Below are 14,073 nucleotides of genomic sequence, written 5' to 3'. Positions count from 1 at the left end.
AGGAGACAATTTCCTGAACAGAACACCAACAACAGCACAGGCTCTAAGAGCAACAATCAATAAATGGGACCTCATGAAACTGAAAAGATTCTGTAAAGCAAAGGACACCATCATCAAAACAAAACGACTGCCTACAGATTGGGAAAGAATCTTCACTAACCCTTTATCTGACAGAGGACTAATATCGAGTATATACAAAGAACTAAAGAAGCTGAAAAGCAGCAAACCAAGTAATCCAATTAAAAAATGGGGAACAGAGCTAAACAGAGAATTCTCGACAGAGGAATATCGAATGGCAGAGAAACACTTAAAGAAATGCTCATCCTCATTAGCCATCAGAAAAATGCAAATCAAAACGACCCTGAGATATCACCTTGCACCCAGCAGAATGGCCAAGATGAAAAACTCAAGGGACAACACATGCTGGAGAGGTTGTGGAGAAAGGGGAACCCTCCTCCACTGCTGGTGGAAATGTAAACTGGTACAACCACTCTGGAAATCTATCTGGCGCTTTCTAAGACAATTAGGAATAGTGCTTCCTCAAGACCCAGCTATACCACTGCTAGGTATATACCCAAACTTTGCTCAAGTACACCATGTTTATAGCAGATTTATTTGTAATAGCCAGAACCTGGAAACAACCCAGATGTCCATCAACAGAGGAATGGGTACAGAAATTGTGGTATTTTTACACAATGGAATACTACTCAGCAATCAAAAAAGAGGAAATCATGAAATTTGCAGGCAAATGGTGGGATCTAGAAAAGATCATCCTGAGTGAAATATCCCAGAAGGAGAAAGACAAGCACAGTATATACTCACTTATATAGACCTATAAGATGTTATTAACATAATGAAATCTGTACACCTAAAAAAGATAATCAAGAGAGCAGACATGGGGTAAGATGATCAATCCTCGTTTAGAAAGACAGATGGGATGCGCATTGAACGTATGACAGGAGTCTACTGAGTGCATTTGAAAGACTCTAACTAGCAGTGTTTTCAAAGCAAAGACTCATGACCAAACCTTTGGCAGAGTACAGGGAATCATAAGAAAGAAGGGGAGTTAGTCTGATGAGGAAAGGATAGGAGTTCCACAAGGACCAAATATATCTGGGCACAGGGTCTTTTCTGAGACTGACATGCAACCAAGGACCATATATGAATGTAACCTAGAACCTCTGCTCAGATGTAGCCTGTGGTAGCTCAGTAACCAATTGGTTTCCCATAGTGAGGGGAACAAGGACTATTTCTAACAGGAACTCAATGAGTGGCTCTTTGGCCTCCCCACCCCCAAAGGGAGGAGCAGTCCTGTTAGGCCACAGAGGAGAGCTTTGCAGCCAGTCCTGAAGATACCTGATAAAACAGGATCAGATGAATGGGGAGGAGGTCCCCCCTATTAGTGGACTTGGCAAGGGGCACGGTGGAGATGAGGGAGGGAGGGACTGGGAGGGAATGAGGGAACGGGACACGGCTGGGATACAGAGTTAATAAAATGTAACTGATAAAAAAAAATAAAATTCAAAAAAAAAAAAAAGGAAAACAAAAATTCAGCAAATTCAATTCAACATTAGAGATGGAATATATAATAGCCAGCGGGACAAGAAAACATCATCTAGAAGAGAAGTAAAATTGTCTTTATGTATACATTATGTTATCGTCAACACAGAAAACCTGATGTAATACATCAGAAATTACTGTCATACTAAATATATATAATATATATAATACACTAATATTTTACATGTATTTTTACAGACTTACTAGCAACAATCAGAAATAAAATTGCAAAGCATTTGTAATATCATTAAAATAGAACAATTACAAACAAATTGTATGTAGTATCTGCATACTGCAGACTATCAGACACTTCCGAGTTGAATGAGGGAATGGTTCATATTACACAATAAAAGTTTACTACTTTACTATAATATAAATGAGTACTCATACATGGCTTAGTATCACAATAATTATTCTGAGTAAAAAAAAGCTAAGGGATTAATAGCACATACCATAATATTCCATTCATGAACAGTTTTAAAACTTCAAACAAATCTATAGCAACAGAAAGAACTGAAGAGAGGTTGTGTGACAAAGACAAAGATGGCAAAATGGACAATGACCGTGAAAAATCAGCCTAGTATCTCAATTGTAATCACAGTTTTACAATATATACTTGCCCACATTTACCATATTCTTAGAACTTACATAAATACAGTTTACTGAATACAAATTGTAAGTCACTGAAGTTGTTACAGTGAAAAAATAACTGAAACAATGCAATGTTCATTCTGTGTACAAAAAAAGTGATTACTGGCTAGAGAAAGAGGTGAGGAGATTAGTGCAAAATGAAGACTCAAGTTTTCAGAATTTGGGAAAGAAGATAAGAGTCTAAAAAAAAATCACCAAGGCAGATGAGCAGTGGCAGTGTACATCTTTAATCTTTACTCAGGAGGTAGAGACAGGCAGCTCTCTGAGTTCAGAGCCACCTTGGAGTGAGGTCCAAGACAGCAAAAGTTACAAAGAGAAACCCTATTTCAGGAAAAAAAATTAACCAAGGTAAAAAAAAAAAAAAAAAAAAAAAAACCAGTTGGAATAAAAGCAGACACACAAGCAATAAAGTGATGCCATTGGGAAGGTAGGTATACAGAATAAAGAGCCCAGGAAACTGAAGCATAGCATGGTGACTGGAGGAAGCTAGAGAAGGTCCTCAATGAACCATCATGTGTGAGGGTGCTACTAGGAAGGTCTGGCAGACACAGTTCCTCCCAAAGCCAAAATGCTCAGCTGAGTCCTTGACTGGCATGCTAAGGTCTAAGAGTATACATGCATAGAAACTGACTGGCCACAAATGGAATACAGAAAAGAAGCTGTGAAGGGTATAAGTCTTTTTCACTTCTACAGTGAAGCCAGGAAAATAAGAAAATGTTATTATTAGTAAAGCACGAAGTTACAGGATGTGGAGGCCATGTTTATATCCGCACTACCAGCAACTTATTTAGGAGGCATTGGAAGCAAGTAGAGTTGGTCACAGTATAACATGTATCTATGAGAACCATGTGATCAATAAATGGTCAAACAGATTCAACAGTGGTGGACAGTTTTAAAGGAAAGCTAAAAATGAACTTACTGTTTCTAAACACAATTGAATTGTGTTGTAAAAAGAGACAAACCATTTACACCAATGCTAGGCCATGTACCCTGAACCAGCTACTAGTGAAATAGACATCCCCAGGATTTTTGCACTTGTTAAGAGACAGGACAAACAAATATGATACTGTAGAAGCTTCCCTGTACATAATTCATTTTTTTTAAAGTTTAAATGGAGTTACCCTATGAGAAAGGGGCAATACTCCAACTAAACAGCACATGATAGTAAATAAAAACCACAGAACCAAGAATGGATTAGCTCTTTTGAATTGCTGGCCTCTGCAAACATTACATGCTATTGCCAATGTTTTTAGTTACTCCTCAGAATTGATGGCAAAACTCTATTGCTGAAGACACTGTATATTTGAGCTATGAAACATGGAGAGATCAAACAAGCACTGACCTGGAAGAGTGAGTTCTATCAGCTAGCCTTCATAATGAGGAAGGTGCTATACACAATACCAAAGTTGAAAAGTAATCATCGGTCTCACCCATGAGAGCTACAATAATAATTGGCCCAACAAGTACTTGGGTAGAACAAATTGGACTGTATGTGATTAAAAGAAAACAGAAGTTACATGCTGTTGGGTAGCTGGGAAAGGAAAATGGATGTGAATATGATCAAAACACATTACATAAAATTCTCAAAGAATAAATAAAAATAGTTTTCAAAAAAAGAGATAAGACAACAAAAATATGCAAAGGGATCCATGTATATATACTTTTATATAGACAAGTATACTTGTCTATACTTTCTATTTGTATAAAGACAAGTAAGGTAAATTAGCTGAGAAGAGAAAAAGAAGGCTCAGCAAAAAAAAAAATAGGAACGGCCATGGTTATGCCTATCACAAACAACAGTTCTCAGTCCTTCATATACATCACCGTGAGTAATCCTCCTTGAGGCTGGTAGGTGTCAGGCAAAATCTCACAGGAAAGATTACTTTGCCAGCACCACCTGACCTTGGTAAGGGCCAAACTAAGATGTAGACTTAGGTCTGCTGGATGCCAGCACCTGGGTCTACACTCTTATTGCCTCTCGGTATCAAAATAAAATTTTAAATCCTAATATTACTTATTCAAAGAAATGTGTATAGTTTCTGTTTTCAGCAAACATCAACTGCCCAAATACATTTTATACTGAAAGACACACGTTTCTGAGGAAATCATTAAAGACAGCATTAACTTTCACCTGTGTTCCTATGACAATAAACACCACAGTTAAAAGGCAGGATTTTAAATTAACTGCAATAGAGATTTAAAGTTATACATAGGTAGATGTTCAGCCATCTTCTCACCAAAGCTGATTCCACAGCTCTGCCAGTCCTCCACTCCATGACATTCTGTTCAAAGAGGCTTTCCCACCCAAGCTGACACCTCTCCAACTCATCTGAGCCTTATGTTATGCTTATCAGTACTAGAGAGATATGCCCCCCCACTTACTTAAGTGATTACAATCTTTGTACCTCTATAACTCATGAACACAAAACATTCCGGTTACAAAAATCCTTTCTGCTCAAAATCCAGAAGGTTGATGTTTTTACAGAGGGTACTTAATAGTAAGGCCTCCTGTCCTCAAGCCTAGGCACCAAGAGAAGTGCCAGAAGAATGAATGGCCAATCCAAAAGCTCACATCTTTCCGGGTCTCATTTTCCACTGCATGAATCCTCTGATCCATTTCCTCTTCCAACACACTCAGCTGAATGGCTGCCTTGTCCTGGGCTCTGAAATTCATAAAAACACATTGCACATTTGGACTAAAAAACATGTGAAAAGAAAATTCAAAACTCGTCAATGTCAGGCTTCACATTAAGCAGATGCTCTATATGATATATATCCCAATCCTTCTATATGATAAACTATGATTGTCAATGTGACTATTTGGGTGTAAAATGACATTAAACAACTAAAATAGATTACATATTAGGCTGAAATAAACAGTCACTGAAGACAGAAAATTTCTGGGAGACTGTTTGCAAATCTAAAAATATTATTTCCACATGAATGACAAATCTAGACAAAGGAAAGAATTTTATGTCAATACACAGATAAAAATTTAAAATTCTATTACGTAAGCTTTACACTCATATAGGCTAAAGCTAAAAACAAAAGGAACAATCCCAGCAATGATTTCTAACCAGTCTTCTACAATTCCAGAGATAAAATCAAAATGTTTCTGACTCTACCCAAGATGTTGTGTGGACTGAGTGAGGGAATCAGGGGCTGCCTCTATCATAAACTGAGTTGACTGCTCTCTGATCACTCACCCCTGATGATGCAACCTTGCGAGACCATAGAGGAAGAGGATCCAGGCAGTCCTGATTAGACTTAACAAGCTATGGGCAAATGGCAATAGTGAAGAACTCCCCCTTTCAGTGGACTAGGGGAAGGGAATGAGGGCAAGAGTGAGCGAGGGTGAGACTGGGGATGTTGAGGGAGGGGTCTTCAATTGGGATATATAATGGGTAAACTGTCGAGAAAAAAATAAAAATTAATTTAAAAAAACTAAGACTGAAACTTGGAAAGAATAGGAAATCTGCTGGCAAGGTCTTTACCTGGCTTGGCTTCAGAATCTGTCTACTACTCTAGAAGTTTCCTCGTTTTGTCAAGTGGCTGGATAGAGGACATATTTTGAAATTTTCAGGATGGAATCATCAGTTCTGAAAAGTTAACAGCATAGGATGGCAATGACCTACCAACAGATTGCTGTTTGGCCCTGCAATGACTACCTGACAGAACTTACATTGTGTGGAATACTTGGGAGTGTTCTGGATTCCTAAAGTCCAGAAAACCCACTTGTATCATAACATGACTATATCACTCAATCCCTTTGCCATCCAAGTCACAGAACAAGTTAAAGGACCCTATGTGTCCTTAGGAAGGAGGTAGATTCATACCTCTTCACTGCAATGGCCAAGTTTTCCATTTCTGTGCTCTGAAGTTTGATCTCATGGAGAAAGTTCCTGATCACATGTTCGTACGGCTGGATTAGTCTGGGCTCCACAAGGTTGATATTCTGGTACAGGGTACTAACTTGTTCTTTTCTGCCCAAAATATTAAAATTAAATGGTATCAGTTTAAAGTAAAAAAAAGAAAGAAAGAAAGAAAGTATAAGAAAGAGAAAGATAACAACTACGAAAATAAAGGGGGGGGGGGTGGATTTAAACATCCATAGATTGACCTGAAATGAAGAGAACAAACAAGAGAAAAAGTCTGATGTGTTCTCCATGTTGGAAAATGGCTATCCAGAAAGCCAGTGAAAGTGCAGTGGAGGAGACTTAGAATAAAGCTTGTTCATTTTACTTGTTAAAAATTGAACTGTAGAAGATGGAGTCCTCCATCAGCTGGTGTTTGATCCGGCCTGTGGGAGAAGTCCTCAGGCACGGCGGTGACACCTTGAGCCTTGGCCTCACTGTCTCTGGGGACCAAGGGCAGCATGGGCTACCGATGCTGTGATTGTGGTAATTTTTGGTCTAATCTGGTAGACTGGTTTACGGATAAGAGTATAAAGTCTCATTGCAGAACAAAAATGGGAGATGCTGAAGTAGGCAAGAAGATCTTTATTCAGAAATGTGCTCAGTGCCACACAGTGGAAAAAGGTGGAAAGCACAAGACAGGTCCAAACTTCTGGGGCCTGCCTTTTTGGCCGAAAGACAGGACAAGCACCAAGATTTTCTTACACTGATGCGAACAAGAACAAAGATATTATCTGGTCAGAAGCAACTTTGATGGAATATTTGGAGAACCCAGAGAAATACATTCCTGGCACTAAAATGATCTTTGCTGGTATCAAAAAGAAGACTGAGAGAGAAGATCTTATTCAGTATTTGAAAGAGGCAACATCCTCATGAAATATTATTACAGCCTCAAAAATATTACTTACCAATTTCAAATATTATGTTTAATAAGAAGCATACCCAATTTTTCTCGAACAGCCTGAAGTAATTTTAAACAGTGAAATAAAGGTTGATATTTTTGATGGTGAAAAAAAATTGAATTGTAAAAACTTCAGATAAAGGTAAATAAATTATCATATTCTGTTTCTCCAATCTCTAACAAGATATGTATTAGTCATTGAACTTTGAAGAATGGCTACACCTATTATTTTGTGGTCAGTGAAAAGTGCATCTGGCAAACTCACATTTGTGGATACATCACCCCCCTACACCTTTTTTTTTTTTTCATAATGCTTCAAACACTAAATTTTTGGAGTTTCTCGCACCAATCAACTTTCTATTTTCCAGACACCAATCAGATATTCAAAATTTTTATTAATTAATAACTAGTGAAAATTGGCCCAAGTTCCCAGGCTCTGAACAACACTGCTGCCTCACTTCTGTGCCAGTAACCAGTCCAAGAGAGAGGCCTCTTTCTAATCAGGTGAAAATTAAGAGTCCCCCTGCACCTCCAAGCTTGACAGTTTTTTATAATGACTCACGGAACTCACAAAAACATTTTACTTACTTTTAGTAGCTTATTATAAAGAAAAGCAAAATGGGAAGGATATACAGGGGTGGCATTAGGTGACACAGTTTTCATGTCCTTGTCTATGCCACTTATTCAGCCTACATTGCTATGTTCACCAACCACACCAGAAGTTCCCCAAGCACACTCTTAATAACCATGAGTCAAACTCAACTTTCAGCCTGTTTTTCTTTCCCAAAGACAGGGATTAGGCTCCAAGTTCCAGCCCTCTGATAACACCTTACTTCTTTTTTTTTTTTTTTTTTTTTTTTTTTTGGTTGGTTGTTTCTGGTTTTATTTGTGTGTATGTGTGTGTAGTAGGGTAGCTGTTGTTTTGTTTTGCAATTAGCCTCCATTCTAAAACAACCTATAGCCTAGTGGTGTCATCTATTTCATTACCTGATAAAAGAGATGGTTGAATAGGCTAGTGCTATTCAAGGCCACAGGTATCAGCAGCTAAAGCCTTGAGTGGAACTGGGTGTGATTTTTTTTATTTTTATTTTTTTTTTTTTAGTAATATGCCCTTTATGTCTTTATAGAAACACTTACTGTGCTGGTTAGTTTTACCTCAACTTGACACAAGCTATAGTCATTGGAGAGGAGGAGGAACCTGAATTGAGAAAATGTCTCAGTAAGATTGCTATAAGTGAGCAGGCAGAGTTTTTTCTTAGGGATTGATGTGGGAAGGGCCAGCCTGTTGTGGGTGGAGCCACCCCGGCAGGTGGTCCTGTGTTCTATAAGAAAGGCTGAGCAAGCCATGAGGAATAAGTCTCTTCTGTGGCTTCTGCATCAGCTCCTGCCTCCAGGTTCCAGTCAGGCTTGAGTCCAGTCTTTTGATAATGAACTGTTATATGGAACTATGAGTGAAATAAACCCTTTCCTCCCCTCAAGTTGCCTTGGTTATGATATTTCATCACAGCAATAGTAAGACTAACTAAGACACATATTTTGTATGGATTTAATAATCACTGGACTTTCTACAACCACCATTTCACAGCCATCCATTTTTCTCAACGGATGGGCTCTATACTGATACATTTTGTCATGGTACAGCAGAGACAATGCAATCTAATCTTTCTTCTTACTTTACTAAAGAGTGAGCAGTGTTGTAATTTGACATGAACTGCGGCAGCATGTGATAGTAGCAGTGAGTTTTTAAAAGCAAATAACATTTATACTGGCTAGAAGACACACCAGGGATTTGAAAAATAGATAATTCCTTAGGTCTGAAATAACTTTCATAACACCAGCATAAAAGAGCTAGTGTTTGAATAAGGCTTAAAACTTTCAGGAATAGCTAATACTCACAAAAAAAAAAAAAAAAAAAGCTAAATCCTTTCATACACACTGCATTACTCAAAATCCAGCAGTTATTTCTTAGATTTGGTGATCTGCCACTGTGATTCTGAAGTTACCCCCTCAACAATGCAAAACATCTTCTGCGAAAGATCCTGCCCCTAACAGCACGTCTTACACTGGAAAAGCTACTGGGCAAGTCAAGAAACCGAGAAGCTCACAAGCCTTTCACAGCCATCCACGGCACCTATAGACAAGAATGTAATGACCACAGGTCACTAAAATACACTGAACAAAAAACACACATCATCTTCTCCATCCACTTTGTCTAGAATTTGCAAAGGGCGGTATGTTTTCATGTTTGTTTTAGATGTATTCGTTTATTATTTCATGTGTATGAGTTATTTGTTCCGATATGTTACCCCATGCATGTCTGAAGACCACAAAGGTCACAAAAGAAACTTGGAAAGCTAATGCAGGAGGATCATGAGATCAGTCAGGGCTATTGTAGCTAAACTGTAGTAAAGTTAGTAACCGTCATCATCATCATAGTAGCAATAGTAGTATTGTTTACTATTAGTTAAAAGGAAGAAAAAGAAAGGAAAAGACTGAAGGTTGAGGCAGGGCAAAGGGCAGGAAGGAAGGCAGAAAGGGTGGGTCAGACTACAGATTATCACTGGACAGGGCTGAGAAGAAGGTGTTCGGACCTTGCAGTTCTCACAAGTTCACTTCCTCCCTCTAGCAGCTGCAGACCCATCTGCTCCTAGATCCAAGACAAGTTTGAATTATTACTTTACTTTATCAGTGTCTTGTAGGTTACATGGATTGAAACTTAACCACTTCCCACACTTGCCCTTGAAATCCCCTTTTGTTCTTGAGACCGGAAGGTCTAGCTTTCTTTTCAGGATACCACTGTACTGTAATTCTCCTTCCCTTTCAGACTGAGAAGTAAAGGTTCTGTCCCTTCACAACCCAATCAACTCTATCCCTGATACAGTCTTTCATAATGAAGCTCTTATCTGGACCTGAATGTTTGTCCTCCCCCTAAAGGCTGTGATGCTGTAATTCTTCCAATAAAGCTTATCTAAGGAGTAATTCCTCTCAGCTTCCTTTCTACAAAACCGCCATTATCTGCAATAGCAACAGGCAGGAAAGCAGGAAGGTAAGAAGGCTTGCAGGAAGAATTAGAATGAATTATCTTTGTCTAAAAAAAAAAGACTTTGTTACTGTTCCTGCACAGCCACAGATTGTAGTAACAGGAGTACGCCTGGCTCTCCAGTACTATTAGAAGGGAAGCTAGGGGGCTGAAGAGGTGGCTCAGAGGTTAAAAGCACTGGCTCCTCTTCCAGAGGTCCTGAGTTCAATTCCCAGCAACCACATGGTGGCTTACAACCATCTATATTGAGATCTGGTACACTCTTCTGGACTGCAGGCAGAACACTGTACACATGATAGATAGATAGATAGATAGATAGATAGATAGATAGATAGATAGATAGATAGATAGATAGATCGATCTTAAAAAAAAGAAGGGAAGCTAAATTGCATGGTCTCTGATGAATGGGATGCAAGCCATCGATCAAGAGAAACTTTGTCTAGGAAGGAGTGGAACTTTTTATACATACTCATCATATTCCAGATTAATTGCTGCATAACTTGAGTATGTCATCTGTTAAGATGTTCACAGCAACTACAGGAAGTATGTCTTTTAACTTATTTTGCAAATCAGGCAGTTCTGAAGGTCTGTTATAAGATGAATCATGGTCCCAATGCCCCAAATTCATGTGTTGAAATGAAAAGATCCTGATGGTAATCAGGATCTCAGACCTTAGTGATTCTCAATTTCTCCAATGTTGCGGTCCTTTAATACAGTTCTTTATGTTGTAGTCAATTATATTTTAGAGTCTTTTATGAAGGAATTAAGTTAAAATGAGATAATTATGGTGAGTTCTAGCCCAATCTTACTAGTGATTTTATAGAAAGAAGAAATTTGGACAGAGATACATACACAGAGATGTCCTTGTGATGACGGCAGCTACAAAAACCCATAAAAAAGGTACCAGGACAAACTGGTAATCAGCTCTACTGGTAACCTGGAGCCAGATTTTCAGAATCTACAGTTATGAGAATTTTCTGTTGTTTAAATTAACTATTGTTCTTGATGCTGAAAATGCCTGGGAAGCCCAAAAGATCCAAGGACACAGGGACTGCATGGCAGAACTGAAATTCTGTTTTGTGCTAGAAACCTCATAATTAGCCACTAATATCCTACCACTTCTCAACTATGTTAAATACCTGCACATTGGCAGATGAAATAGGATTTAAAATTAAACCACAGAACTGTATGACATGAATTACATACTAACTGTGCTGCTTAATCAGGTAGAGCCAAAAAATATGTCCATGTTGCTTTAAATTTCTTGGAACTTTTTCTTCTAAATAAATTGTTTAATCTATTCAAAGACTAATCATAATTATTTTAAGAAACTTCAAATTAAGCATTATTCATAAAGTCATAATAGTAAGTCACATTACATGATGATATAAGATACCCAAAGTTGCCATCCTCCCTATATTAGAGTCCAGGACAAATACTAGTTGCAAAAATGATCTAAATTATTAGAATAGTAAAGCAACAACAAAAATCTCTTCTCTGAGATTGTCCCAAGCAATTTCAACACACAGCAGGGCCATTCATCTCCTGTATCACTTAAACTAGCAGGATACAAAAATCAAAAGACATACTATATAATGGGAATCTTTCAGAGCAATTGTTCTGTAGAGTCCTTATTTACCAGCTAACTGCACAACAGTGAAACATTCAGTTGCAAAAGTTTCAACAGGTCCAACTGTCTGTAAATGTCCAACATGGGAACAAATTATAATGACATGAATTCTCTTGGGTCATTTTCTGATTCATGCTTTATGCAAAGTTCTAGGGATAATTTACAGTGAGGAAATACACATACATTGATTATTTTTAAAAATCTACCATTGGTTAAAAAAAAATTGTATGCTACACAATCAACTATTGTATCAGAATGACCTGGGCATTCATATGCTCTATTTCGTATACTAAGGACTTGTCTAAGCTGCACAAAGTCATGGGTTCAATCCATAAACTGGATGTGGTAGCACATACCAATAATTCCACACTCAGTAGGTAAACATAGGAGATTTGGAAAGCCAAGGCCATCATTATATAGCCATTCTGGACTACATAATGAGTTGTGTGCTAAACCAGATTTCATATGATATGGTCTCAAAATCCACGGAATAGCCCTTTTTGGAAAGTGTCCTTTGCTATTGCCACAAGCTATGGTGGGGCTATTCATCATTTCTTCTTATTAAATATAACTGTGGTTCCCACTCATGACAGTGGCTGAGCTGTATTTAGCTCAGGAGCTCATTTCTGTTAGTGCTATAGTGGTTGTCTTGAATTGAAACTCCTCTTTGACAGAATCAACAAATAACACTCAAAATTTTAAAAAAGAAGAAAGAATGCCAAAAAGAGAGTAAAAGAGAGATTACAACTTGGTTTATCTGGCTCAGTGTTGCTGCCTAGACAGGTACTAAGTCTTTACTTCACAGCAAGAAAAAAGTATCTGATCCCTCTGGTAAGTGTTGAATGTTGTTGCAGCCATTCCTGATGAAACTGATAGGCTAGGGTCAGATGGAAGGGGAGGAGGACCTCCCCTATTAGTGGACTTGGAAAGGGGAATGGGAGGAGATGAGGGAGTGAGGGTGGGATTAGGAGGGAATGAGGGAGAGGGCTACATCTGGGATACAAAGTGAATAAACTGTAATTAATATAAAAAATAAAAATTTAATTTAAAAAATGAGTTGAATGTTGTATCCAGCACAAGCAGCATGTCTACGAATTCTGCAAGTGTTCTGGTGTCATGACTTGATATCATGATAGTCTTTTTTTCTTTTGTTCCAAGAGTTTATCAGTAATATGCCTTCCCAAGCACACTCACTCTTGATGCCAAAGGTTAAAATAACAGAGACTATCCAGCTTCTTCACAGACCTCTCAGGATGCCAAGAAAGGTGTCAGGTAGCTGCTAACAGTAGAAGCATGCTATATTCAAGAATATCAGGGGCTTGTCTGAGGCAGTTACACTTGGACTTTCAAATACCATGGACACTTGCTTATAGGTGGGTTTGACAAATATTAGGTAAAGATTAAGAGACAGGTGATAACCAAGATCAGCAATAAATAAACAAATTCTACTTCTGTGCTAATAGAGCCCCTCAAAAAGAAAAGCAATCTAAAGCATGTCTGAGGTATCAAATGAGAATCTGGGGAAAAAGCACTCTGAACTATGGATGAGTCTTAGAAACTTAAAATCTGACTCTGTGCTTCTTTTTAAGTTCAGTAAATCAAAACATGATTTGTATGAAAGATAGTATTAATGATTTATTTCTGATTTTAATGAGAGTGATATATCAGCATTTTAAGTTGCAAATACTGAAGTTTGGAAAGAAGCTAGAGATCCTTGAAGAAAAAAAATTAAATAGAACATGTAAAATGTTTTGAAGTTTACACATTTTTTATAAAACAAATATTTCACTTAGACCACATATGTTTGTGTTTGTATCTGCATTGTATTTGTATACTAGGGTATTCCTGCAAATATCTGCACACCTGGTTTCAGGACACTCCTATAGAACAGTCAAATACAGACACCACAGTTCCAAATAGAGAATTAGAGTGACCCAAAATAACCATAATTGCTGCTTGAAAAAATGGACCTCATGGTACAATTCCTGCATATTTAAGCATTAAACTAGAACAATTAAGTATTTATTGAAAAGATTCATTATTCAGATCCTGGATCTGTGAACAAAATCAAATTGTACTAACCAAGTCTATTGTTATCATTCTGATCAAGGAATATCACAAGAAAACTGACACTCTAATCCTAACATCTAATCCCATAACAAGGGGTATCATGAGATTCTGGAAATAAGTTAAGTTCTATGTTATGTAAGCTCATACATGGCTGAAAAGTTCTGTGACGGTAAGTCAGTACAGAGGAAATGAGTGTGATTGGGCACAGTTAGTACTTGGAGGACATGAAAATACCAACAAACAGAAAGCCAGAAAACGTGTGTGTGTGTGTGTGTGTGTGTGTGTGTGTGTGTGTGTGTGTGTGTGT

General features: G+C 37.9%; 1 protein-coding gene and 1 pseudogene across 1 annotated transcript in view; one reads left to right on the top strand and one right to left on the bottom strand.

Annotated features, from left to right (window-relative positions):
- Positions 1-4,690: 4,690 nt before the first annotated feature.
- Positions 4,691-14,073, bottom strand: part of LOC129692839 (ras and EF-hand domain-containing protein-like) — a 26,939-nt gene continuing 17,556 nt past the window's right edge. Inside the window, exons 2-3 of the mRNA XM_055629360.1 lie at positions 6,048-6,194; positions 4,691-4,874 (exon numbers count right to left, since the gene is read on the bottom strand). Of these exons, the coding sequence (XP_055485335.1) occupies positions 4,691-4,874; positions 6,048-6,194 (331 nt within the window). The remainder of the gene's footprint in view (positions 4,875-6,047; positions 6,195-14,073) is intronic.
- Positions 6,680-7,001, top strand: LOC129693196 (cytochrome c, testis-specific-like; annotated as a pseudogene).

This window comes from Psammomys obesus, unplaced genomic scaffold (assembly GCF_907164565.1).
Source record: "Psammomys obesus unplaced genomic scaffold, mPsaObe1.curated_primary_1811, whole genome shotgun sequence".
Taxonomy (NCBI): domain Eukaryota; kingdom Metazoa; phylum Chordata; class Mammalia; order Rodentia; family Muridae; genus Psammomys; species Psammomys obesus.
The sequence above is the reverse complement of the archived record's forward strand: the minus strand, read 5'-3'. Positions and strand labels throughout refer to the sequence as shown.